Here is a 27,601-nt window from a genome sequence, read left to right as displayed (position 1 = left end):
CTCAGGCCGCTTCGGCACGAGGGGCGCGTGCGTTACCTCGGCGGCCGTTAAGATTTGAACCGCGCTCCCCAACGGCTGCCGCGCGGGTTGGGGGAAACGGCGGCTGCGCGCGCCGGGGCGGGGGGCGCCGCGTGCTGCGCGCGGGCTCGGGGAGCCGCGCGGGGGCGGCGCCGGGCGGGGCGGTGGCCGGGCAGGTGCTGCCCGCGCCCGCAGCGCTCCCGCCGGGCGGCAGCGAGGGGGTTAAGGCGGCCGCGGAGCCCCCCGCCCTCGTCGCAGTCGGGCCCCTTCGCCCTGCCCGCCGAGCGCCGTCCTTGACGTCAGGCCCGCGCAGGGCAGGCGCGAGCTCCGCGCGGCGGCGCCGGGAGCCATCGCGGCGGCGGCGGGCGGAGGAGACGTGGGGAGCGCGGTGCCCCGCGGCCGCCGCCCGCCGCTCCCGGCAGCATGTCCGCCAAGGAGCGGCAGAAGGGCAAGGTGACCAAGGACAGCGTCACCCTCCTGCCCTGCTTCTACTTCGTGGAGGTGAGCGGCGGGCGGTGCCGGGGCCGCGCGGATGCGGCAGCGCTGCGGGAGCTGGCACCCCCGGCATGGGCGCTCCTCGTCCCCGCGCTCTTCCCGAGGGGAGGGGTCGCTAGGGGCTCCCGGGATCAGGCACCGAGTCTTTGCTGCGCGTGTCTCCCGCGGGGTTCGGGCAACCGCCCACTGCGTTGTGTGGGGGGAAGATGAATCGGGTCCGTCAGGAAGCTTAGCGCTTCCGAAACGGCAGTCGGGGGGCGCCTGAATTGTCCGCGAGGCTCTGACTGTTTGGAAAATGGAGCCGGGCAGGCCTGGGGGCGGCGCGGGGGAGCGAGGCGCCGTGGTCGCTGCTCATTCCCGGCCCATTCCAACAGTGAGTGCGAGTGGCCGCCTGTACGGAGGGGCAGGTTGCTCCTGGTGACCCCACGCCGGGAAGTGGCTGGGGTGCTTTGAAGTACCATGTGCTCACTGAGAGATGTAGTGTGAAAATACGGTGGAGAACTGTAATGGTAAAATATGGTGCAGCAGTTGTGGATGACCGGTGGGCTAGGTAAGAATATAAAATACAAAAATCGTAAGTAATGTGAAAACTGGGGGGAAATATGTAAGAAAAAAAATCTTATCTTTCAGGTCTATTTGAAGTGCTTTAGTTCTTGAGATGCAGAAGGGATAAAGATGGGATTTTAGGTAACAGTGGGGCCTTTTTGTCCCTGAAGACTTCAGTAGTTGCTAGGACATGGTTAGGCCCTGGCTGAGGATAAATAATCTAGTGGAAAGCTTTGCAGGGGTCGCTTCTATGGAGGTGTCAGGCATATGCATTGCCCACGTAACTAGGCCTGTAAGAAAGCCCTGCGATGGAAGGATCTTGCTTTGCCATATGACTTACATGAGCTTTGTAGAGGAGGGAGAGGGCAAGGCTGGAGAAGCCTTTAAAAAAAATCTTGTATCTCATCAGCCTTCCTTACTCTTTGGTCCATCTTTTCTGCTTTCAGAGCTCAAATGGGAAGGGGCTTACTGGGCCTCACTCAGCTTGGGTGAACTCCACACGCAGGGGCTGCTGTAGAGATCCTGCAAGACACAGGAAAATGGTGCTGATAAGTAGGCTGTGGTTTGGCCTGCAGCAAGATGGGTGAATTACAGAGCTGCAGCACAAAACGTGTGCCTGCTGTTCAGGAATTGTCTTATGTAATATTAATTCCATCCTTGTAGTTCCCCTAGAAGCTTCCTGTAGCTGTTACAAGGATTGTAACAATTCTGCAAGTGATGAAGAAATCGGTGAGCTGTGTGCGCAGTTCGCACATGAAGCATGCAAGTTCTCCACTCTGGTGAGGCCTCTTTGAGATGCTCGGTAACCCATTTACAGATAGATCTAAAAAGAGGTGGAGAGCACTCCATAGAGTGCAACAGAGCCTTTTCAGCACCCAGCTGCATGAAAGGCAGTCGCAGTCCCGAGGCCTCCCAGTGAACTTTCAGCACTTTCACATTATTCATTCACAGGAGCAGAGTGCAGAATGGAAGCCCCAGGTGCAAGCTCTCCCTTGACAAGCTGTGGAGTTATGTCCCCCTTGGGCCAGTGCACACTCTAAGTATTGAGGGCAAGTTAAAACCACATCAAGATGAAAAGCCAAGTGCAATCCACCTAAGACTACAGATGAATGAGAAAAGTCTTTGGTGAGCTACCAGTCCTCTCCCATTAGACATTAGCAGGATTTGAACCCATTTCACACACCACAAGTGAGGATACAGGTCACTTGTGTGAAAGGGTGACAGCAATTTGGATGGTATCTGGAGAGAAACACCTTGTGTTTCTTGTGTACATCCACCTTGTATACATCCAATGTGCACTAATTCTAACTAGCTGCCAGCGCCTAATAGCACAGGAGGATACGAGCACTTCAACAGCATCGAAAGGAAATGGTGGCTTAGCCTTTTCCACTGTGATTGGCTCAAGGAGAACCAGAGATTGAATTTTACTTCATAAAAAGGGATTTGATCAACGTTAATTTTATTGGGATTAGAAATTCCCAAATGTAAAGGATGGAGGGGTCACTGTGTGGTTGACTGGCATCACTGTTACATTGATTGCTTTTGTAAGCAAGAGGTTAGTTCCTATTAAGATCCAACAAAAGCCAACTACTGAAAAACAAAACTTAGCCAGCCTAACCAAGGCTATCTGATTTTATATAACAGCACATTATTTTAAAGCTTTTAGTTTCCATGAACATATGGTTGAATGAATGATGGGAGACAGGCTTTCAGCCTCTTTCCTCTAAATGTCTTCAGTCCTCTTGTATGCTTTTTTTCTGCCACTCATGCTTCTTGTTTACAAAATACATTAAAAATGGTGCTGGTTTTGCTCTCAAATACTACACGAAAAACAAAAGAAGTATAAAAAGGATTTGGGGTTGAGAAAGAAATGGAAATTCAGCAGTAGGAGAGGGGTGCATTTGTTTTATACAAATGAAAGTTATTGTACAGTTAAGGGAAAAAAACAATCAGTTGCAACTGATATTTTAGGCATGCAGAATGTGTAAAGACAGATTCTGTGCTTTAGAAAGACCTCATCCTTTGAGCTAGCAGCATACAAATACATAAAGCCCTGTCACTGGCTTTTTCCACTTGATTCTTTGATGCTTACAAATATATTATGAGACTACTTTTATTAGTAAAGGCAGATTGCATGCATGCCAAGTGATGGTCAACTCTAAAGGAAATACTCTGGGCCTGGATTTGTTTTGGTGTAAATTTTATGAATAATTCAAACTATCAGATTTGAAAAACAAAATTACAGCATAAAACCAATCTGCCCTTCTTAAGATCTCTGTTTAGACTAGAGCTATTTCTTGTTTCCACAAGAGAAGCAAAGAGTATTAGAAAACACAGAAATAAAAAAGAAATCTAAAAATGAAAAGAAATAAAGCTTCTGGAAAGATGTGTATGGGTCAAACTAAAAACAGAGGCAAACAAATGTAATATGAAATACAGCATATATACACAATAACACATTTCTAATAACATGCTTTCAACTTCATGATTCATAAAGTAAAACCTTGGTGGTTTATCCTATCACAATTATGTGCTAGAGGTTATTTTAAAATATTTCACAGTGCACTCCTGAGAGCTTAATAGTTTCAGCTTTTGTGTCACACCACTCCCCTGAAGTGGGTGGTAATCAGCATTACCAGGCAGTCTTGCCTATCTTATTTCTAATTATGCTTGTGGCTTTTAGGTTCTTGTGGATAATCTGAGCTTCATTTTCATAGCCAAGACAGACAAAACTTGTCATGGAAATTCAGATTCCCTCTGGTCTAGTGGAAATTCCTTTTCATGGTAAAAAAATCTACAAGCTTCTGAGGGAGGGAAGTCAGCTATTCCTGGAAGAAGTTCTGCTGTTTTGTTACCTGTTTCTCTTCAGCATATTCAGAATATATCATGAATAAATTCACTTACAGATTAAATTTACATGATGTCTCACATTTTAAATATATATCTGGAAAACTCCCAGGTTTATGTACTTTCTGTTCCTGGGAGAATGGGCTCACTTGCAGAGGCAAAACAGATAATGTTTTCCTTTGTGAAGAAAAACAACTATCTCTTTAAAGATCCATGGGTGTTTTTCTTCACCATGTGCTCCCAGCTAAAAAACTTCTGGTTTAAATCCTGGTGTTAGAGAAGTCGCTAGGAATCTTGCCTTTGACTTCAGTGGCACTAATGCTTCACCTTCTGCCTAGGATGGGGGAATGCAAAAGCCCAAGTGTAGTCAGCTGAGTCACTTGATGAACTTCTTCTCTAGGTAAACATCTTGCCTCTGCATGTTTTGTTCCTGCGACACAGTTTTCATCTGCTGGCTGTTTAACTTTCAAGGACTAAGAGGAGGTAACAGTTAAGTTTGCCTCCCATCTGGTCCTGGCTGCACCCCTGCTGTGTGGTGCATGCATGCTGACACAGGTAGCTCTCTTCCTAGGCTTTCCAAGGCATAGGTGGGAATCAATTCAGCCTCTATTTCCATTTGTTTCTAATATATATGGACAGAGCTAGGCTTCAAATGTTTGTACACATCTCTAGGCAGCTCAGTGCCACTTCTCAGACACTCCTGGATTTTTTTTCAGCCATTCATGACCCACCACATTTAAATTATGCACTTAGTTACCTGCAAGTACAGGCATGACTGCAGAGACATCAGGCATGACTCCAAGGGGAGTTCAGTGATTAGAATAAGTGTGTAGAGTTAAGCCTTCCTAAAGAGCTTTTCTACACCACAGTTTCCTGGAAACACATGGCAGTTGCCTTTTTTCTGTATGTATATTTCTCTGTTGTGCTTAAATTTGTCTTTGGGGGGGAGGGGTGGGGAGGAGGAACAAAAAGACAACTATAGAAGCCAAAATTAACACCATACTGCAGTAGGAGACTGTGCAAGTAGTGTAATAGTTTCCCCATACTTGGCTTTTTTATCTCAATAGTCAGCTATGTGCAAGGGTGAGGAAAGAAGAAAAAGGTACTTAACAGTCTGCTCAGTAAGCTGACCTTGTGCTGTGGCTGACTCGCAGAGGATGGATGAGTCAGTTTTATTCATAACAGTGCATTAGAGACCACCCCCAAAATAGTGAGGGGCAGCCTTGGGCCCGAGAAGGCTGCTACTCGTTCAAAGCAGCTAACGCCATTCATGGCAAAGTCATCCATGTTGCAGCCTGCCCATCATCTCTTGCGTACAGAAGAGCTGTGCAGCCTGCACACCAGCAGTTTTAGCAAAAGAGGAGCATGAAAAGGTGTCAGAGATCAGGACTGTGCTAAGGCTGTCAGGAGAGAGAATGCGAATAGCTCCCAAGGAGCCCAGGGAGAAGGGCTGGAAGCCACAGGTTGGTTGGTAGCAGAACAATTCAATTAAACTCTAAAATCAATGCTGGAATAAGGGATAATTTAATTCTATATAAATGGTAATGATAATAAATTTCTGTAGAACCCAGGATTCCAAATTGGGAGTTCAAATTAAATCCAATAGAGTTGAATCTAGGAGAAGAAACACCATCACACCATCTTGCAGTTAATTTCCACAAAATTTAGTCAAGGGTGAGGTAAAAATCATTTATAGAAAAGACCAGTTCCTTAAAACTTGGCCAATTGAAACCTGCATCTAGAAAAGGTGCAAGGAGCAGCAGAAACTGGAGTTGAGAGAGAAAAGTTTTTTTTTTTTTAAAGTCTTTCATAAAATTTCAAAAGATTTTTTTTTTTCTTTCAAGCATGAGGGGTTTAAGAATTCAGTTTAAAACAGAACAAACATATCTATAAACCTGGGTATTCCTTAGAAACCAGTGAGGAAGCTGGCAGGTCCCCACCTACGTGCATCCAGTCCCGCCTCTCAGAAGTGCTCATGATAGCACAGTTTGCAGCATAAGCAAACTGAGCCTTGAGCCCAGCTCCTCACAGCTGGTAGGGCTGAGGGGACCCTGAGGAAGAGCCCATGAATTACAGAAAGCAAGAGAAAAGGACAGCATTTGTGCAAGCTTGGACAGATTCAGAGCTGGGTGGCCTTTTGTTGTGTTTTTTGTTTTGTTTTGTTTTGTTTTTTGTGTGTGTGTGTGGTGGTGTTTTTTTTTTTTCCATTTTTGTTTCTTTTTTCCTTCCTCCTTCATGAAGATGCTGCAAATGGAGCTCTAAGCGATGAATTCAGAGCAGCAAGCAAACAATCTCCATACTGCCACAACAGGCAGATTTGAACTAATAGTGAGGACAGCAAAACAAGCACTCCTGTCCTTCCTACTACGTGCCATATGTTTAATAGAGCTGCCTCCCAAGGGCCCAGTAGAAAGATGCAGGAATATTTGTTTACATCTTTAGTTGTATTTAAAGGCATCATATTGCTGCCATGAAGAGATCCCAATCCTGCACAAATAATTTGCAAAATCAGGGCCAGTCTCTGGTAATAAATTGTAAATCATTTTTGAAATAGGGAATAGGACCAGTCTGAAATGTATGAGAGCTTCAGCCTTTGCCATCCCTCAGTAATCTGTATGTTAGTGCACATGACTGTTGCTCAGAGAGAAACATTTCCTGCAGGTAAATACTGTAATTAAAACTTTTGTTTTAAAGTTACTTCAAATATATTTCCAGGAACTGATTTCAGTCCCATTAGAGCAAATTTGGTACACGGTCCCATTCTTGCAATTAGCAGGCATGAAAGAAGTCTGGTATCTTGTATTAATCACAGACTCTCAAGAGCACCCAGAACTTAGATGCTTCAAATCTGTCATTTGCATTAGGTTTCATAACCAGATGGATAATTACTTATAACTAAGAGAACAACAATACAAAATAATTGCTGGAATCCATTCTAGTTCAGACTCTAACTTTCCTCAGACATCTTTTAGCAAACTTTCATAAATAATTGTGATTACTTGAGGTTGTATCATTCCCATGTCTTTGTGTGTTTCCAAGGATTTAGCAAAACTTTCCAAACCAAGAATGAATTCCAATTCCTGCTGAAATTAACAAGAACCTGCCAACTTTTTACCACTGATCTTCACAACAAAAACATGTAATACAACATTCATGTTCACATAATCATAATGCAAATACTACTTCATAGGGGCAGACTAGAGTTGAATATGAAAGGTACTATATCTTGTGCTTACCCTATTCCTGAAGAGTGTTCAGACATCACAGTAATGACCTCATTCCTGTAAGGATAAAAGAGAGACCTGTTGTCCCTCCAATCTTTCCTGCCTTTAGTGAAGCACACAGCAGGATGTAACAGTACAACAGCTATGGCCGTTGAAAGCTGTAATTGCTGTTAGTAGTTGGCTAAGAATAGGAATACCTTGTTTCCTCCAACCCACCACAGACCTCTTTTTTGTCTCATCCATCTGTTGTGTTTTGTCTTTTAGACCATGAATTCCTTGGCACAAGGACTGACATTTATGATACATTTTATAGACTCTATCAGAATGCTGTGGCCTTGCAGTGCTAACAAAACATAATTATTAAATAGACACTCCTCCCAAGCACTTTGCTGAAAGTGTTTCCATGAGGATAAACTGATGGCACTCATTAGCTATCTCTTTGAGGCAGTCCTGTTTATTTGCTTCATTATTTACAAAGATCCTTGATTCCCAGAAGACAGGAGAAATGCCAGGAGGCAGCTCCCCTGCTCTAGAATCCCTTGCCTGCTGTGACTGCAGAACAGCCTAAGGATTTTACAGTTTCTTGGCTTCCAGTTCTTGGCCAGCCTGGTTACCTACTGAAGTCTAAAGAGAAAAAAAATTGTTTCCAAATATAACCTATCTGTTCCCCAAATAGACCATCAGGCTTCCATTAAACTTTCTCGACAGGCAGGCTAGTCATACTGCCCTTAGTCTGCATCTGGCAGATTGTGTTTTGGCCTCCTTGGAAAGCTGCATGCACATATACATGCTGCTGCTCTTTCTCTGCCTATTTTGTTATTTCCTATACTGACAGGTAAAACAAATCAATTCCATGGTCTTTGTATTTGCAGCCAATCTCCAGGAAAACCACTCAAGTCATTCAGGTCTGTGTACTGAGGAGTGACTTCACTATTTAACTGTGATTGAACAAGAGGCAATTCATTTTTCCCTCATTTAGCCTGAATGAAATATAATCCAGGATAATTACTTTTGTAGCCACATTTAAAGACTATCTACTGGCAGCCACCGACACACTGCAATTCAGCAACAATAGTGCTTTACAGCAGAGGATCCGGATATGAGTTCACAGATAAACGATACAGCCTGCACTGCATTGTAGCCAAACTGAGAGGGGCCACATAGCTGCACCTCGCACAACCAAGGTTCAGGTGTTTCACTCGAGTATGTGACATTCCATGATGGCACTCAGAGTATGGATTTTAAGATATTACTCACTTGAAGATAAATATGGACTCTTTGCTTAGTTAAATACTAGTTAAAAATGTATGTATCAGATGTGTAGCTACCAGTGTATAATTTTATAGAAAAGGAATTTATAGAAGCTATGAATATAAGAAGTTTGCTGTGCTGATGTGTTTCAGATTGTGTGTTCTTTCAAAATAATAAAGAAATTGTGGGACTTACTTGTTGCCTTCCTTTTGGTTTGAGCCTCACCATCTCCATGATGGTATAATTTAGGAAACCATCAGTATTTGGTTGCTACTGCTGTCTATCAATGTTGCCTATGAAGACCATGTAGCTTTAGGAAAGATTTGATTATTTGAAAATTCTCTAGGAGGAGCAAGCACCTTGAATTAGAGATGTAGGGTGCTGCAGAGATGCTGTGGGGTGGGAAAGTTAAAAGGTCCTACAGCTTCACTCCAGAGCAGGGGATTTCACTCAGAACAACAGGATGTGTGGCTGGCAAAAGGCTGGAGGCCAAAGTTGGTCATCCAGATGCTGAGCTGTCCAAAGGACAACTTTATGTTGTTTGGGTTTCCACTTACTCCAGTAACAGGATTTTTCCTGTGCAGCTTGATCTCCCCCCGCAAGACCTGAGATAGTAAGAACAGTAATACCAGTATCAGAAGAAGTAGAGGAGAAGTAATGCTGTTCCCCATGGCACATAGAGTTGTACCATACAAAGATACAGGAGAGTAAAACAAATTATGCCTCCTCATCACTAGAAAAAAAAAATGCATTAGCAGCTAAATCAAATAATCAGGTGTAGGTTATGCCATATGACTGTCAATGAACTGTGCTGGCACTGTGGCTCCCAGATAATCTTAATGCTCACAGGTACACAAAAAACAGAACTAATGAAGCCAGTATCCCACAGGGGTGCCAGGACCATGGCCATCATTAGCGTGATGATAATGTTGTTCTCACCTCTGAACTGCTCTCACAGCTGTCTCTTCTTTGCTCCATCTGCAGTGTGTCATGTACATTTTGTGGCTCTTGGCCCTCAGCATGATTTGTTGCACGTTGCGTAGCTTCAGAGAGGATCATCCCTCCTGGCTAAGGGATGCCTTTTACTTTGTCCTGCAATATGTAAAAAAACAGAGGCTTTTACCTTTTATTGTTCTCTTTATTCTTGTAACCTTACTCTAGGTATTTCCATCCTTGTTGAGTATGATTTTCAGCCTTAGGTGTAAAAACCATCTTTTCTCATCCTTGCACAATACCTAACTCAATGCAGCAAGATCTTTGCAATATAAACTCTATCTATATTAATAACACAGTTCTGTGGTTTAAGAAAGCCTCTCCACTTGCAGTTATAAAAAAAACAACAAAACAAAAAAAATCTGTAAATACATAAACCCCCAATGAAAAATTTTCAGGAGCTTTGCTTATGGTCCTGATTCAAAGTCCCTGAGGCAAAGACAGTGTGATCCAAATGGGTCAGATTCTACATTTCCAGGTCTAAGGCACAGCTAAACAAGAACTTCTCTCCATTAGCTGACTAAGGAGGCAAGACCATAAAAACTTATTAGTCAAGATATGTAAGCTGAGGTTGGTGGGTTTATTATCCTAATGAGGAATAGGAAAATTCCTATTCCACTTTGTAATTAAAACAATATATATTATACCATCTAATTATATTTGACATTTCCAAGGTGTTGTGAGCTGAAGTCTGTAATTACAGAGCTGCTGCTGCCTTAAGCAGAACACTCAATAAATATTCATACATTAAATAGCCACTTACAGTCTTTGGAAGATTGTAGAAGCATTTGCTTTTCTTTAGCCTTTTGAAGATGAATTTTGTATTTATATTTTTAAAGGTATGAAGAAAAATGTCCTGTAGGTTCTGACATCTTGTATATAGCAAGTTGACTAGAAAGCTAATCACTAGTATTGTAAGCAGTTATGCTGGGGATCTGCAGTCCTTTAGAACACTTCCTTTTCTTTTAAGGGAACGGATAATTATAGTCAGAAATAACATGGTAGTCCTGTAGTGCACAGCTCAGAGGAGCCGTAAGACAGTGAAATGCAATTTTTGTCATGGCTTGTTTTATAGTTAACAATGAAATTATACTTAACACAAACAGCATTTTTAAATAATGAAAGTTAACCACATCATCTATTTTAATAACTCACAATGAAATATCACTTCAAATATGACCTATTTATAATAGTTCAGTATTGCCATTTAAAACAGTTGATTATCTAAGAAAGCCATAATCAGAGTAATTACTTGTGGGTAAGGCAAGTGCTTGTTCCCAGAGAGGCTTTTCTTTTCATGACATTAAAAAATGAAAAAATACACAAGGGAGAAGAAATTCTGAGTGCAAAGCATCCAATGAGTCTTCCTAGTTTATGTTTCCATCCAAGGAAATGGTCCTTTGGGACATCTGGATAAAAGGGCATCGTTTCTGAAAAGAAGGGTAACAGACCCATTGCTTATTCTTGTCCATTGAGCTTACTGGAATAGGCTTGCGCCTTGCCCCATGGGATCTGAATCCTGGCTGGGTCAGTTACGTATCACTTGCGGATGATTAATGATAAAAGATGCTTCAGATGCCCCAAAAGTAAATGCAGTGCAGGAGCCAAGCTGTGATAGGCACAAGCTCAAACGTGTAGAACACCCGTGCCCAGGAGGACCGGTGGAGACTCCCTCCCTCCCCTCTGCTCCTGCACGTCTACAAACAGCCTAGAAACAGGCTGCCCTGCTGCCTGGCTGTGCAGTGCACGGGTGCTGACAGCCAGCAGGGGCTGCGTCCAGCGGGACGTGAGCAGGGCTATTAAGTAATGCATCCAGATAAAGAATTTGACTTTCTCTGCTGGGCAGGAATGCATATTTTACATGTTGTATTATATATTGCATATGTTTATTATAAGTTGTAATTATTATGCATAATAATATAAATTTAAATATTATATAGTACGATTTATCAATCTAAGTAGTATCAATCTTAGTAGTATCAATCTTAGTAGTTGCAAGCTAGTGCTTTTCAGCTGCAGTTAAAAGTGAGGACAAGTCAACATGGTAGCCATCTAAAAAAAATAAAAATAAATGGTGGTGGGGAGAAGATGTGCAGCTAACATCCCATTATTTACAGGTACCTTTTGTTGCAGCAGGAACATAGGGAGGGAGTCATTGCATCTCAGTGGAGATGAAGTGGCAGTGACTGTAACGTGGTCATCTTCAGTGAGAACTCTGTGAAATAAAAAAAATGAGAATTTAGTAGACGTTCAATAAAGAATGCAGGGAACTATTGGCTCCTGGTTCCCACCAAGTGCCCCATTAAACACAAGGGAAGAGCTGCCTTATCTACTCTCTCGTAAACCCCAGGCTGCAGAACCAGTAGCCTCCTTTGCTCTTGCTTCCCTTGAACAACCTCCTTCCACAGAGACCACTTGGCACAAGCTCTGCTTTCCAGAGCTGGGGTTAAGCTGGGGTGAATTTATCCCCACAGGGATTAACTTCTCAATAAATGGAAGTAATTGTGAAAAAACATTAAATACCTAGAAGTTAAAAGAATTGTGAATCATAGTTCTGGTGGTTCTATGCAGACTGAATTTCACTTTTTTTTTTTTTTTTTTTGACAGAATTCCTAAAATGAATAGGTGAAGGCAATACACTATATTATCACCTATGTCAAAGTTTCCAGGGAAGCCCTAGATAGTGTTTTTCTTTTCATTAAATGTTACTGTTCAACATTTGTATGTTGATATTTAAACCCAGTTGGCTTTAGTATAAACACTTACACATGACGGGGAGTTGCTAAAGGCCCAAACTAAGGGTGATGCTGAACAGCAGAGCCCCATGGCCCTTCATGGGAGACCTCAGACTTCCATTTGAACAAACATCAGTCTGCCCAAGAATAATTCATAGATAAAAGGGAAAGGGTGAAATTATGGAGGTTGAAGATTGGATCAGGTATTTTGACTATGTCAGTAGATAACAGGGTTACTTGATATCAACTCAACAGTATTATGTATCTAGAGAATTAATTATTTAAAGACAGTAAAATTGATATTACAAGCAGCAGAGAGATATAAATAACAAACTTTGCAGAGATGAGCACACTATGGTGATTATGCAAAAGCACTGCTATTCCATTTCTGAAAAGTAATTTGTTGCTTTCTTCTCTTCCTAGTTGCCAATATTGGCATCTTCTGTTGTTAGCCTCTATTTCCTTGAACTTACTGATGTCTTCAAGCCAGTTCACTCTGGATTTAATTGCTATGACAAGAGTTTGAGTATGCCATACATTGAACCTACACAAGAGGCTGTTCCCTTCTTGATGTTGCTTAGTTTGGTTTTTGCTGCACCTTCAATTACGGTAAGTTTGAGGTGTCACTGTCACTTACAAAAGATTTTGAATTGAGTTTCAGATGGCATAAGGAAAGGTAGCTTCTGTGGCTTCAGTTAGGTTACAGTGTCATTCAGACTCTTCAGCTTTCCTTACAATTATGAACTCACCTCCTATTCTTTTGGAGCAGCAGAAGACACCCTCCTTTAAACATTCCCTCTAACAGCTGCTCACTCATGCTGCCCTGACTGTGGATGTTCAAATGGAGAAACAGCCCTGTGGGCATTTACACTTGCATGGAAAACAGTTGTAATCACTGTTAGGCTGTACAAACATTTGATAGAGTTGAGCTGTTTACAGACAGGACATCTCCAGAGTATGCGATTCTGCATTAAATTCAGGATTTTGCTGGAAATGGGAGCCTCTTATTTACAGTCCTGCACATACCACTTTCTTTAGAACTACCTTTTTTTTCAGTGAGAAGTTATATTGGTCTTGTTAGTGGTCAGCACTGCTGTGCTTTCCAGAACAGCAAAGGGATTCTTCTAAGTTGTGACTTAATCAGTCATTAAGAGCAGGCAAAAAGGAAACTGGTTTCGTGGCTCATCCAGAGGGAGAACACGATTTGGGCAGAACAAAAACTTCTGTCAGAATAGGATCAGTTTGGACACTGTAGTAAGTAAAATAAAATGTCTGATATAGATAAATATAGCCCCTTCTGGAATTGCTGTGTCAAGTTAAAATGAAGTGAAAGACTTTATATATCTTAGAGAGGATTCACTGACTTCAGGCACCTCAGCTAGGAGCATTATTTTCACGCTGCTCCTCTTCACCACAGTCACCTCCAGGAGCACTGCCAGGCACCAGGAATACAAACCAGTCTTCTGAAAGGATCTCTGCTCTTCCATGACTGTAGTGGCTGTGCATCTCACTTAGGCATCTCTGCAAAGATAGCTACAAATGCATCCCTGCTGACTTCACCAAAGTCCCTTAAACAGATCATTGCTTCATGGCAGTGGCCAATCTGCAGTTACAAAATCTGTATAATATGATGCCCATATGAAAGTCATCCTCCCTACAGTCTCCAGCGTGTTTCGTTCTTCTTTTTTAAACGGAATAAACAAAAACCTGAAGTCCTCTTACTGGGTTTGATTTTGGTTCCTTTGGAAGCCATTTTTAATGGTTTTGCCTAACTGTCAGACCAAAAATTATACTTGTTTAGGAAGTAAAATCTAAGAGTTACAGTGCTGCAGGTAATAGGCACTTGCAGCCAACACCAAATCCTGGCAGAAAGTCACTGCTGACTATAGCAGACGGTCCTACTGCCTCCCCAGCTGCAGCAGGCTGATTCCTTGGAAATACCACCCTTTGAATTTTCCTCTTATCATAGGCCTTGCCTTTTCCCTATTTTCTCCTCTGTCACACAAATTAATATCCCATTCTGGTGATTCTTCCTATGTAGGCTCCTCTAAAGTTTGGCAAAAGCTATTTAAATTTCTCTCTCTTTTTTTTTTAATTTAAAATACTGCTCAAATCTTGTGAAAAGGTTTCACCTGTAAAATGACCAAATAGAGACAGATAATAGTGACTGTGGTACTCATCTAATAAAATCCCTTAAATATCCCTAATCAGTGACTTTTCCATATAATGAGACTATATACACTGCTTCATTTTTCTGGAAAAAAAAAAAACAGTTAACATTATAGAAAAGGGTTAAACTAGGCTTGTCCAATGGATCTCCCCTCTTCTTCCAAAACTAGGGGTGTTAATGTGCACAAACTTCATGGATAATTACAGCACACTTTTCATAATTTGGAAGTATTAGCATCTCAATGCACTGTTTTGCAGCTTTTAGCATTCACTTCTCTGCTGCATCTGTGGATAGATGGAGTCAATCTCCTCCCACAGGTGAGAACTGCCTCATTCATTTCAACACAACCTGGATTCAGTCCCCTAGGGATTTCCAAGTTGCACTACTTAACAGGAAGAACACTCACACCTGAAATTGCAAACTTATGACTGGTTCCAGGCTTGCAAGCAAGTAATTTCTTTTTCATTTATCATTCCCTCCTTATTTCTATTCTCAGCTCTTCTCCAGGGCTTCAGTCATCATCTCTTTTCCTTGCTGTGCTCAGAGGGCCACTTTTGCTATTGCTGTGGATCTGGTTAAAACCCAGGTCACAAACAATTGGGAAGATCAGGGGGGCAGGTAGTTAGAAGCTGCCAGGGATTTCTAGCAGGGATTGCTAGGCATGAAGCCAAGGCACCTTTGAAGCACTAAGATATTACCTTGGAGGAGAGATTTTCTAATTATTACTCTTTTAGTGTAGAAGCATCAAATTTCAACCATAGATCAGGGACACCATTCCACTGAGCACTTTATACACATCTAATAATAATAGAAAAAGAGTGTCCTTCCAAAACCTTATGCCACTTACAGTCAACTTCAGCACCACCTTCTTGCCTGCTCCCACTCAGGCTAAATTGCATTAGTGAGTGTTTACATATGGATACAAATCTTTTAAAAGCAAGTACATGTCAGTGGATGACATTTGTTGTGTTATAATTATATTTCAGCCCTTTAAATTCAATCACTGTCTTCCGAATAACTGCTTCATTTAACTTAACAGCTCCTTTGTCATTGCAGATAATGGTAGGAGAAGGAATTCTCTACTGTTGCCTGTCCAAAAGAAGAAATGGGATTGGAACAGAGGCCAATATTAATGCAGGAGGATGCAACTTCAATTCTTTTCTTAGAAGAGCTGTCAGATTTGTTGGTGGGTCTCAAATGTTAGTTACAAAGAGCCTTCCGTGTACATTCAGTTTTCATCACGCAGGTTTCCTTCTCTGAAAAGCCTTTTAGAACAGTGCAGGGCCGTCACAGGCACAGATATTCATCTGCCAGAAAAATACAAGAAGAAACTGTCAAATAGAATGACAGAGTAACCCCCTATTCAGTAATGCAACATCTACACTCTCCATTATCCCTTTCCCCTGCTATACTATTGTCAGTATTGCTAAAGGAAGCATTTGTTTTGCCTCCCTCCCCCTCCATCTTGAGCTGGCTTCTTTTAATTGTTTCTCCCACATCTCTTCAGTGCATTATAAGGTCTCAACCCAGCTAACAGTACTCAGGAATAGCATGACAGTAACAAATTGTCAGAAACTGTCAGATTTTACTTTCTTTTTCTGGAACATGTTTATCTACCTCTTGAAAAATGGCTAGAGTCCATCCAGCTAATGATATGAAGGAATATTGTGAATTTTACTTTGCTTTCATTGATAGTGACTAAAAGTAAACTTGAAAGGACACCTGGATTTTGCTCCCCTGTTACAGTTAAGCTCCTCTGTCACTTAGGTGGCTTAAGGAAAGGTTTTCTGTGTTGCAGAAATCTTTCATTAGAGCAGTTTTGAGCAAAAAGCACTTACGGGGCAGGCATACTGAAAGCTGAGTAGGAGGAGGACTATCCACTGGGTGTCCATAGGCCGGCAGGCAGGGAAGTGCTGGAGTGTGTGGCCAAAGAGGTTACGAACTCCACGGCCGAGAAAGCAAAGAACAGCCAGGCCTTGAAATCCGCCCCAGATGGGAAGGTAGCCAAGGTCACTGCCAGCTGAACCGTCTCTGGTGGTAAAAAAAAGAGAGCAGCTCCTCAGAGCAGTGAACTACTAAGCAGCTGTCTGTGCTGTTACACCTATGTTAGTGGGAAAATCTAAGGATTTAATGAGCACAAATGCTCATGTAAATGGCTGCCTTTGAATCGGCTCAGCAAATTGCTTTTCACACAGAAGCAGCTCCAGTGTTGTGTACTTTATGTACAAAGATGTCGGAGAATGCCAGACCATCAAAAATAAATGTTAATTATCAACTGGAAGAAAACAAATTCAATTTTCTAACCATAAATAAATAAATCACTTTTTTAATGTTAAAGAATTGAGCTTTGATATCAGGTTTCATTAAAAATGATTCTTTGGTTAAAGCCTCTCTAAAATCCAGTGATATAAATCACCATATCGAAAGTATCTCACAATGAATTCATCTATTTTGCACTTAATAAAAATCGTAATAAATTTAACAAGCTTTGCCAATTTCTTTCCTAGGTGTTCATGTGTTTGGTCTTTGTTCTACTGCTCTTATTACTGATATTATACAGCTATCAACAGGATATCAGGCACCATATTTCCTGACTGTTTGCAAGCCTAACTATACATCCTTAAATGTATCCTGCGCAGAGAATTCCTATGTTGTGGAAGATATTTGCTCTGGAACTGATGTCAATATTATCAATGCTGGAAGGTTAGTTTTATCCTTCATTGTGTACATTTTAAAGTATTTGTTATTATTTTGTGTCCTACTTTCAAGAGTTAATTTCTAGTTGGAGTGTGAACGAGGTTTGAGATCTTTTTATGATTAAGCTGAGAAGTTTTAGATCTCTTTCATGATATTTCCGTATAAGGATTAAGCTGAGAAGTTTTAGATCTCTCTCATGATATTTCTGTATAAGGATTTTAGGCCATCAGTGAGCTTTGGAAGCCTTTCTGTCTGATTGGGAAGCCCAGTCATGAGTAGCTAGTTATTTCCTCTCCTGCAGAGGAGAGGCACTTTTCTATACAATTATTAATGTGTAATATGTATATGCATTATGCAGTATATATGTACATTACATGTATAGTATACATAAATTATTATTATATAATTATACATTACACATATGTTTCCAATGCTTTTCTAAGTAGGATCTGCCTAAGTTCCCCGTATCAAGTAGGGGAAAAAGTTACCCATGAACTTAATATCTGAAACCCCTATATACTGTGGATTACTGTCCTGGCATTTCGGGCTTAGTTATTCACATTTGGTTTGGGGTTTTGTTTGGCTTTATTTGGTCTCCATTTCTGTGCTTGACTAGATTATTGATACTCACAGATATTGAGAAAATTCATTCATCAGAGAAAGGACTATAGCAGTGCAAACGTGTGTCCCAAACACGTGCCTCTGGTTTCACAGGATTCCTAGCTTGTGGTTCATCCTCTCTGGTCTTTTAGTCTTTAGCCTCCCTACCTAGACAGCATCTAAGAAATCAATATTTTGTGTAATAACAGATTTCAGAAATTGCATCTCATTTAAGTTGCAATATAACCTAGACTACATACTCTGTTTTAAACAACTTAGATGTGATAAAATGGTGATAATTCTCAATTAATGATGAGAGGTCATAGATTTAAACATGGAATCTAGAGAGTTACGTTAGTAAGGTTGTACATATAAATCTATATATATATATATATATATACACACACATATACAACTGCTAGTCCCTAGTTCAAGGACCTTATTACTGTGTCCTAAATATATGTGCTTCCCCACGGAGAAATCATAAAGCTCTTCTCTCCATTGAATATAGCTTCAGATCAGTCTTCCTCATCTTTTTCACACAAGGTAACCTCTCTTGTCTATCAGTCATTTATATTGCAGCCCTCTGAATGTTTTGCAGTCCTTCTGTTTTTTGATTGATTTTTTCTATGAAGTGCTTATTTAATTTCCAGCTGCCCCCAAAGATAGCACAATTATAGAATGTTTGAAATGTTCACAGTTTCTGTCTCTAAGCTACATAATTTATCTGTGTACTGATTAGCAGCTATGAAGCTGTTTCATTTCTGTCAATTCTTCACTAAAGCTCTGCACTCCTCCTTATTCTGTATGCATTATTACATACCAGTTCATTTCATTGTAAGCTCTCATATGTGTCTGTAGCTACATCACTCCTAAGTTTAAATATCATCACTTCCCAAAAACAGTTAAATTAGTTATAAATGATGAAGGCTAAGCAGTCATTTTTTGTATGTTCATATATCCTTACAAAGATGACCTTGAATTGATTTCTGTAATTCATTCCTATCACAGAGGATCCATTTGGTGATCTATAATATTCTGGCACCAGCCTCAGTTTCACCTTAATTAAATTTTATAGCATCTTTGCTCTAATAAATTATTGCTTCCTGATGTCTGACTACTTACAGCACAGTAGTCAGCATTGTTACTGTTTCAATTCTCCCCTCAATTGTTTGTTACAGCAGCAATTTCAGCTTGTAAGGGAGTTGTTAGAACAGTCTTCGTTTTTGATTTGTACCTCCTGGAAACTCCGACTCCAGAAGTTTGCCTCTAGACTCCCCTATGAAAAATAGAGAGAAGCATACCTAAGCATCCAGCTAACTGCATGGATTAAGATTAACTAGAGAGTTAACTCTCTGTTAACAAAGCAAACCACTGGATATTCAGGGATGTTGCAGTTAGATTAATCTTAATCTAGTAAGATTAACTCTCTGCAACATCCCTGAATATCCAGTGGTTTGCTTTGTCCATCTTTTCTCTGTTAATCTTCAAAAAGCCTTTTCACCATTTATATGGAGATGCCTAATAATTCTATATCCTGTGTCATTTCTGATGTTCGGTTTACTCCCATTTGCCTTCCCCCTCCACCCATTTTCAAGCATAAGCAGAGTGATATACTGACTTCTGAGCTCAGGATATGCTTTCTCTGAGACCTCTGTTTTTAAATATACAGCCATACAAAAAAAGCTATATATATTTTATCTCTAATATTTTCATTTTAGATTAATAGGTAAATAAGAGAAAGAGAAAGCAGTTTCATCATTACAGAGCACACAAAATATTTTTACTCTGTAACATGTTGTGCTTGTCCTGAAAGTATATAAATAGAAGCAGAATAAATAGAAAATTGTGTTGCATAGTGACATACTTTATATGCCACAGAAATGCTGTCAAATTAAGGTTAAATTCTGAATGGTACTAAAATTCATAGAATCAAAGCTACACATTAGCTCCACAGAAACTGTAAGCAGATTTATGCTTACACTAAAACCTGCACAGGGGAGAGGAGCTGATTAGCCATTATAAACATTTACAGTTATTTCATGTCTTTAGCTTCCTGTCCCCTGTCCTCAACCTTGAGCTTGTTCTCTGGATTCCACTGTGAAAGGTTTGTTCAGATATAAAAACTGAGAAGCTTTAGAAATCCGCCTTTAGTAATGAAAAGGCATCACGCTGATTTCAGCTTGGAAAGAGTCAAGGACCTGCTGGAGCCCTGGGCTCAAATTGAGGTCAGCAGCATGGCATTCACACTGAACTACTTGCCCACATTTAATTGTCAGTGAATTATTTAGAACAAACTAAAATGCATGGGGAAAAAATTACAGCAGCAGATGCTGCTGCTTTGTGGAAAAAAATATGTCTTTGACTGAGGGCAAAGGCCTGTATTTCAGTCCCTGCTATTATTTAAAATAGTTAACTAGGTGCTCCTCGCAGAATGGCTGTAGAAACTTGAAACCCACCTAAGTGGAGCACCAAAATCCACCTGAGAAGCTAAATGACTGTTCAGCCAGTTAACTCCCCAGCCCCTGAGTGGGAGCAGAAAGCCCTCAACAATTTTGCAGATACCTTCATTTTGTTTGTTGTCTCACTGAGCTTTGACATATTTTCATTTGCCCTTTTGATCTCCACTTCTGGAAAGGGCTTCATGGCTTTTAAAATGTCCTCTCCAAGTGCTTGCACTTCATTCACACCCACCAGGTTAGAAAGTTAGAAAGTTAGTGAAAAGTAACATAAAAACATAGCAAATAAGGATGCCCCTCTACAGTGTCCTGTCATACTCCCACTGCTACAGTAAAAAGCAGGGCACAAGCTATTTCCATGTTGCCAGTGTGAGACATATCAAGGGACAAAGGGGTGCTGCAGATCTTAAGCCTTCAAATTATAAGAGGTTTGTAGACCTACTTGTGCCTTTGCAAAACAAAAGTCCTTACTTACCCTATCATCAGTCTTCATAGAGGTATTCTCTTTTTCATATTACTTCATTGGTAAAGTTAGGGCCTGATTATCAAAGCATTTATATAGCTGATGAGTCCTTCTACTGAGAAGAGCCCCAGTCCAGTCAGTGAGAACAATCATAAGATCCAGCTTCCTGCATTAAAGAAGTTGCATAACTAGGTACTTACTGAAAAAATGATTCCAGAAATTTATTTATAGAAATTTCTCTCTTAAAATCAATCATCTGATCTTTAGTTCATTCACACTCTTCTTCTTTCACAAAAAGACTTTCATGTAGAATATTTAATCAAAAAAAAAGCATTAACTTTAGTCCTTTCTCCAGACTATAGAAGAAAAATTTAGAAATGAAGTGTTCAGGATCATATATTACTTAGGATGTGTAAGCTGAAAATGACTGTACCACCCAGTGTTTTTTTCCAACTGAATACGAGTACAGTGTTTTTGAAGTGAGAAGCATAATTTGAGTGTCCTTCCTTGGCAGAAAGTCATTCCCTTCTCAACATGCCACCCTGGCAGCCTTTGCAGCTGTGTACATTTCGGTGAGTAATCAACTTTGTTCATTTTCATTTATAAAAGAAAAAAGGCAGAATGTCATCTGTTGTATGTTGTAAAATGGTGTGTTATCTAATGCACTAAGGATCTAAGTTCTTATCCTGTTGGTTTGACAGCAAAATTGAAATTACTAACAGCTGAAATAAAAGCAGGCCTACTAAGAATATAGTAAGGATATGACTGGTTCACACTCTTTGTTAAGAAGCAACAGTATCTGTGGTAGGGGAATGTAATATTAAAGTCTAATGCTTCATGTTATTCTCACAGGATATACTGCTTACCTGATTCATAGCATGATATTTTAGTTTATCATTCAAATTAACATTTTCTTTATTGCTGTCTTCACTTGACTCACTGTTTTAAACTTTAAGAAGCAAACATCCGTGATCTAGTTTCATTTGGCTTCCATAGAATTGCAGCATGGATGAAATGGCACAACCACTTCCAAAGGTCTCCGAGGTGCTACTGCAGAGCAAGTGAATAGCAAACAGCAGCAACTAGCAGGGAATGGCAGGACACGCTGCAGGGATCACAGCTCAATTCCCATCTCTGATTGATGACATTTCTGCAGTTCAGTGTCCCATGCTTGTATGAGTGACTCCTGAAGGAAAAAGAAAAGGGAATTCCATCATAAAACTCAAACAACAACCAGTTAATAACATTTCAATAATGGAATTGTGGATGTACTGGCAGTTTGCCAGAGTATATTTATTCTGCTCAGGGAAAGCCCAAAAGCTGGTAGGATGCTGATGAATAATCTCCACTTACTTCTCGTGACCCCCCAACCATTGTGGCCCCCAGCTGAGAAGTGGTTCTCTAAAGCATCTGGTGGTGGCTTTTGCTAGAACAGGATACTGCTTTCATCTGGCATGACATCTGCCTTCTCTATTTCAGAGGTGGTGACTCTTTAAACATATTTACAGAACATTTAAGCTCTTACTGTGAACAGTATTTGGGCATAAAATCCGTACCCTAATTGACCTCAAAAAGTAACAATGACAATGCCTGAGCTTTCAGAAATCTGTTTCTTGTGATTTCTTATTTTTCTACAGTAAATAAGCAGATTTAGCAGGGCTGTAAAACAAAATTAGCAAAATTGACTGAGAAATATTAACATAGAATAGTGATCTATGTATCAAAAATATTTAATGCAAGAAAATTCATATCTTCTTCTGTCAGCCTGAGTTTCTTCAACCACTTTTTCTATTTTTTTAAGATGTACTTCAATGCTACATTGACAGACTCCTCCAAACTTCTGAAACCACTTCTGGTCTTTGCTTTTATCATCTGTGGAATTTTATGTGGTCTCACTCGTATCACCCAGTATAAGAACCATCCAGTTGATGTTTACTGTGGCTTTCTCATAGGAGGAGGAATTGCTCTCTATTTGGTAAATATGGATGGAGTAATTTTTAGAAATTTTAAGTATATAGTAAGAGTACCAGTTATGTTTTACGAAAATCTTTCATCGTGATCACATACAAAAATTTAAGATATAGCAAAAATGCATCAAATATGACTCTTAGGGAAAGTCATTTATAAAACTAAACAGGAAAAAGCTAATACATTTCAAATTGAAGTGCTATAACGCTGCACAGTAATGTATAATGTTCCCACATTGTATGGGGAAATAGCTCTAACATGATATGCTTCATTAAATACTTAGAGATACTGAGCATTTTTACTTCACACTTTTGTACTCTACAATAAAATTATTGGATTAATCACTATTTCCTGCCAGCCTGAATTTATATTGTCAGCATTAGCTTTATAATCTCAAAAATGGTCAAAATAAATATACAGCACCTCAACTGAATAAACTGCTGAATTTGCAAGAAATCAGCACACTTTTACACCTCTTGAGTTTTCTGGAGGTCTTGGTGAAAGGCTGCCTGGGAAATGATGGGGGGGAAATAGGCTGTCCCAAACAGGTTACTCCAATGCACAGCAGACGCAGCACCTCAGAAGGGACGGTAGGATAAGTCGCTCTGTATCTGCTGGTAGGAAGTTCATCCAGCATTTGCCTTCACCTGCTGCTCTTGTGTCTCCAACCTGACTGTTGGCTGCCCTCACTGCTCTGCAGAACGTCAGCCCAGGTGCCCGAGAGCAATCAGGAACTCACACGGACACTTTTGGCTCTAGTGTGGGCAGGTGAACAGAGGGCTCTTATCAGCTAGTACATTCAGTTTTGACCTCCAAGAAGTCAATGATGAATTTTTGTACAATGCTAAAATAAGATGATAGCCTGTCACATTATTTTTGTGACACGATAATGTAATCTATGTACAGATGGTCTAAAGGATGACTGTGGAGTAGAAGTGACAGTAACCAGTGCAGAAAGTAGAAGCCCCATGAGAAGTCAGTTTCTTTTCCTGCACCGTGAGCAGAAAGGCACTCTCTGTTGGGAATATTATTTCAAATGATTAAGCTGTTGAAGATTCTCATAAATGGAGTTACTGTTCCCATGTTTGAACTCCACAAACAAGAATGTTCTTTGTTAGGTCTTCTCCATATACTACTGCATGACGATGTACATCAAAGAGAGACATTGTCCTGGATAGCCAGTAGCCAGTAAATCTGTCTGGAAAGCTACTTATCTATAAGAGGAAGGGAAGTGGAGGGGAAACACTGTGAAACTACAAATAACTCTCAAAGGGGGTGTAAGGAATGAGTAAGCTCAGTTAACTGAGTCAAGCATTTCAGCCTGTCATAAAATACGCTCTCAGTTCTGTTAAAATGATACCGTCTTACACTGAGTCTGCTGAAAAAGAAAGTGTAGTATAACTTAATGTTGTTACAGTTCTGTTCAGCTTGGAAAGCAATTGATTTAAAGTCAATAAATTGTTTTATCATGTAGATATTGTATTACATGGTTATCACACAGGGCAAGGGGCAGAATCACAGAGCAGAGAACAATTCAAGCTGGAACAAGATTCAATAAATCAGAGCAGACAGCAGTGCAGCTGTAAAACATCTTTAACTAGCTCAGAATACTGCAAAACATTAATTTTGTTATTTTTGTAACAAAGCATTTCTTACTTCAGCAGTATTTGTTGCTATATAAAGCAAGGAACATAGAAGGAGGCTAAATATTTTCCTCATCTATTTAATTCCATGTACTATGTGCCCTAGTTATAATACTGAGACCACTTTGTATATACCTAGATGCATCAGAATGAGGACAGAATTTTGAATAAGAATTCATGGGTGAGGAAAGTTAATATATTTAAAGGCAAAAAAGTATAGCTAAAATATCTTTAATTGCTTCTTTTTTCATAATTGGTTGTTGATACTGCTGTTCAAATATCAGGGCCTGTATGCTGTGGGGAACTTCTTGCCAAGTGAGGAGAACATGATTCACCAGAATTATCACAGAGAACCACTACGGTCTTTCACGGACCTTAGCCAAGATGCCAACAGAATCTTGCCTGGTAAAAACGGAAGCGGCAGCGACGGCATCGCCACACACCGCTCTGAAAGCATGCTCAATAGGAACCACAGAGATGCAGGGTCTCTGACTAACATCAAGAGAGCAAATGCTGATGTAGAAATCATAACACCACGAAGCCCAATGGGAAAGGAAAATATGGTTACTTTCAGCAACACTTTGCCAAGAGTCAACACACCATCCTTGGAAGACCCAGCAAGAAGAAACGCAACAATTCATGCATCAATGGATTCTGCCCGCTCCAAACAACTGCTTTCCCAGTGGAAGAACAAGAATGAAAGTCGAAAATTGTCACTGCAAGTAATAGAGACTGAATCTGGCCAGTCACCACCACGAGCTATTGAAATGAGGTCAAGCTCAGAGCCCTCCAGAGTGGGTGTAAATGGGGATCATCATGGCCCAAGTAACCAATACCTGAAAATTCAGCCTGGTAGTGTACCAGGTTGCAACAACTCAGGTCTCTCTGGTGGGCCCAGGGTTTCTATTCAGTCACGTCCTGGCTCATCCCAGTTAGTTCATATTCCTGAAGAAACTCAGGAAAATGTGAACACGTCTCCCAAAAGTAGTTCGGCTAGAGCTAAATGGCTGAAGGCTGCTGAGAAGAGTGTTGCATGTAGAAGCAACAGTCAGCCAAGAATCATGCAAGTAATAGCCATGTCTAAGCAGCAAGGAGTGCTTCAGGGCAGTCCAAAGAGTTCAGAGGGAAGCACAGTCACTTGCACAGGAGCCATTAGATATAAAACCCTGACAGACCATGAGCCAAGTAGCATTGTCAGAGTTGAGGCCCATCCAGAAAATAACAGACCTGTAATTCAGATGCCATCAGAAGGTGAAGGAAGTGGGTCATGGAAATGGAAAGGCCCTGAAAAAATCACCCTTCGTCAGACATATGAGCTAAATGATCTCAACAGAGACTCCGAGAGCTGTGACTCCTTGAAAGACAGTTATGGCTCAGGGGACAGGAAAAGGAGCAACATAGATAACAGCGAGCATCACCACCATGGGATCACTACGATAAGAGTCACGCCAGTGGAGGGCAGTGAGATTGGCTCAGAGACTCTGTCCATTTCTTCTAGCCGGGACTCAACACTTCGGAGAAAAGCTAACATCATTTTAATCCCTGAGCGAGGGAGCAGTCCAGAGAACACCAGAAATATCTTCTACAAAGGAACATCCCCCACCCGAGCTTACAAAGAATGAGAGGAGACATATCAGCTGGTCCGCACCACCACTGAGTAAAACACATCTTGATACAGGTTCCGCTCTCTTTGTTTTGAGCTGATAGTCACCTTTGATGTGCCAAGCTACTGACCATCAGCCCAACATCTGTTGAACACTGATGACGTTAGTGTGCATGAACCTGTGCTAATCACGTGGCGGGGGGAAAAGCACAAAGCCAGAACCTAAATAATGTGAAACGTTTTCATGCAACTAGTTTCTTCAGACTCAAAAAGCTTATCTGAGAATGATGATGTCAATCAAAACATTGGTCTTGAACACAGACACTTTATTTCCTGAATGTGCCAACTTTTTATTTATATTTGTGTACAAAATCAACTGTTTTTTCACAGCAAAAGCTGTATCAGTGTTATATTATTCACCTTTGCAGAGTTTGCACCAAAACTTTAATACAGGATGGTGCTGACAGAAACTTTAAATGTTCTGAAAATCTGCAAACTTACTAGACTCTGCAAACACATAACATATTGATGTGCAGTTACTCTAAAAGTAATATTGCTAATACTATGATGATGCTGGCTGCATTCATTTAGAGTAGGAAATATTTACAGCTTTGTTATAGTGGATCTGTCACATTCAAAGATTGCAAAGGTTTTGTGTAGTCCTTTAAGATGTCTACTGCAACAAAATGTGTTGGTGACATTCCATTAGAATGGAATAACTATCTATTTTGAATAGTTTTGCTGCTACTGCTCAACTTTTGTTTAAGAACAGGTGCTACTAATGAAGAGGCTGCTTCTTAGTGGGCTAACTTGTAGAACTGTTTTAAATATTATTTTTAAAGGGGTCTTTTAAAGCACTAATAGTAATTCAGATTTTGCATTTTTAAATCTGTCATTCTGTCCTTCAGCAACCCTTCCATTTTTCTGTTAGTTTTTACTTACATGATGCGTGACGCCATTAACAGTGAGATGCGCAAACATGAAAGGTGAGCCACACATAGATAAACTGCCACTTTCCAAGGACACCACAATTTATATTCTAGCTCACACTCAGCAGCAGTTACTCACCTCACTTGCTTACACGCCACAAGAAAAATCACAAGTTTCACCCTAGGGACCATCGTTTGGGGAATTTATGCTTCTCTTTAAAGACAGAATGCCTTGGTATTGCAGGATCCCTGAGGAGTGTTGCAAGGTGCCACCGCTGCTGTTCACGTCCCTAGAGAGGTCCTCCAACAGACCCTCCTTAAGAACAGTGTTTTTTCTCCCCATTTAATAATATGGAGGGTCTCTGCACCTGAGAGAATATGGATTATTTTAGTAAACTGAGCTCATCATATAAAGAAAGAATTTACCCACTTAAGATCTGTATTGCCAGGAATCAATGACCTAGAGAACTCTAAAAGGAAAAACCATCACATGTCCTGATTATACTGGAAGACAAACTCAGTGTAATTGGGCTCAAATAACTCACGAAGGAAGTCCAGCGCATTTCCTCATTCTCACCTAGGTCACTTCTACCTGAAGGAGAGCTGCCATCAGATGGCTTCCAGGATGGGGGGAATAGCTTCACCTTCCCCTCACTGAACAGGCAGTAGCAGCTCAGGTCTGTCCGTGGGCTTTTTTCATGGGGTGATTTGCTCCAAGTCCTCTTCCGATTCAGGGTATCACTTGCCTAATACATAGCCAGGACCTGCCTACAAACCTTACTGCACAGACCTCTGAGGAAGAGGTGGAAACACCCACCCATCCCCACAAACAGGAGGTAGAAGGAAGAATCATCCCATCTTAAAAAGGCAAATAGCACAACACGCACGTGAGAGAAAAAACAATTGAAAATACCAAACCCAACCCCAATCCCAAGTAATCTCAGAAGCAGGAGGACGGTG

The 27,601-nt window shown here is 40.8% G+C and overlaps 1 protein-coding gene across 3 annotated transcripts; it reads left to right on the top strand.

The window, feature by feature from the left end:
- The first annotated feature begins 360 nt into the window (after nt 1-360).
- Nucleotides 361-26,647, top strand: PLPPR4 (phospholipid phosphatase related 4). Of its 3 annotated transcripts, XM_010218888.2 has the most exons (7): nt 362-519; nt 12,533-12,718; nt 15,336-15,465; nt 16,787-16,982; nt 21,013-21,070; nt 22,300-22,473; nt 24,394-26,647. In XM_010218888.2, the coding sequence occupies exons 1-7, from the start codon at nt 442-444 to the stop codon at nt 25,729-25,731; spliced, it is 2,160 nt and encodes a 719-aa protein (XP_010217190.1). In that variant the 5' UTR covers nt 362-441; the 3' UTR covers nt 25,732-26,647. The 3 variants fall into 3 exon arrangements, with proteins under 3 accessions (XP_088380601.1, XP_010217190.1, XP_088380602.1); XM_088524475.1 differs by lacking the exon at nt 22,300-22,473 and having other exon boundaries at nt 361-519; XM_088524476.1 differs by lacking the exon at nt 12,533-12,718.
- Nucleotides 26,648-27,601: the final 954 nt, after the last annotated feature.

The sequence above is a fragment of the Tinamus guttatus genome, unplaced genomic scaffold, assembly GCF_059628265.1.
Source record: "Tinamus guttatus ecotype Peru unplaced genomic scaffold, ASM5962826v1 Tinamus_guttatus_pri_ptg000211l, whole genome shotgun sequence".
Classification (NCBI taxonomy): Eukaryota; Metazoa; Chordata; class Aves; order Tinamiformes; family Tinamidae; genus Tinamus; species Tinamus guttatus.
This window is presented reverse-complemented; position numbering and strand designations above follow the sequence as displayed.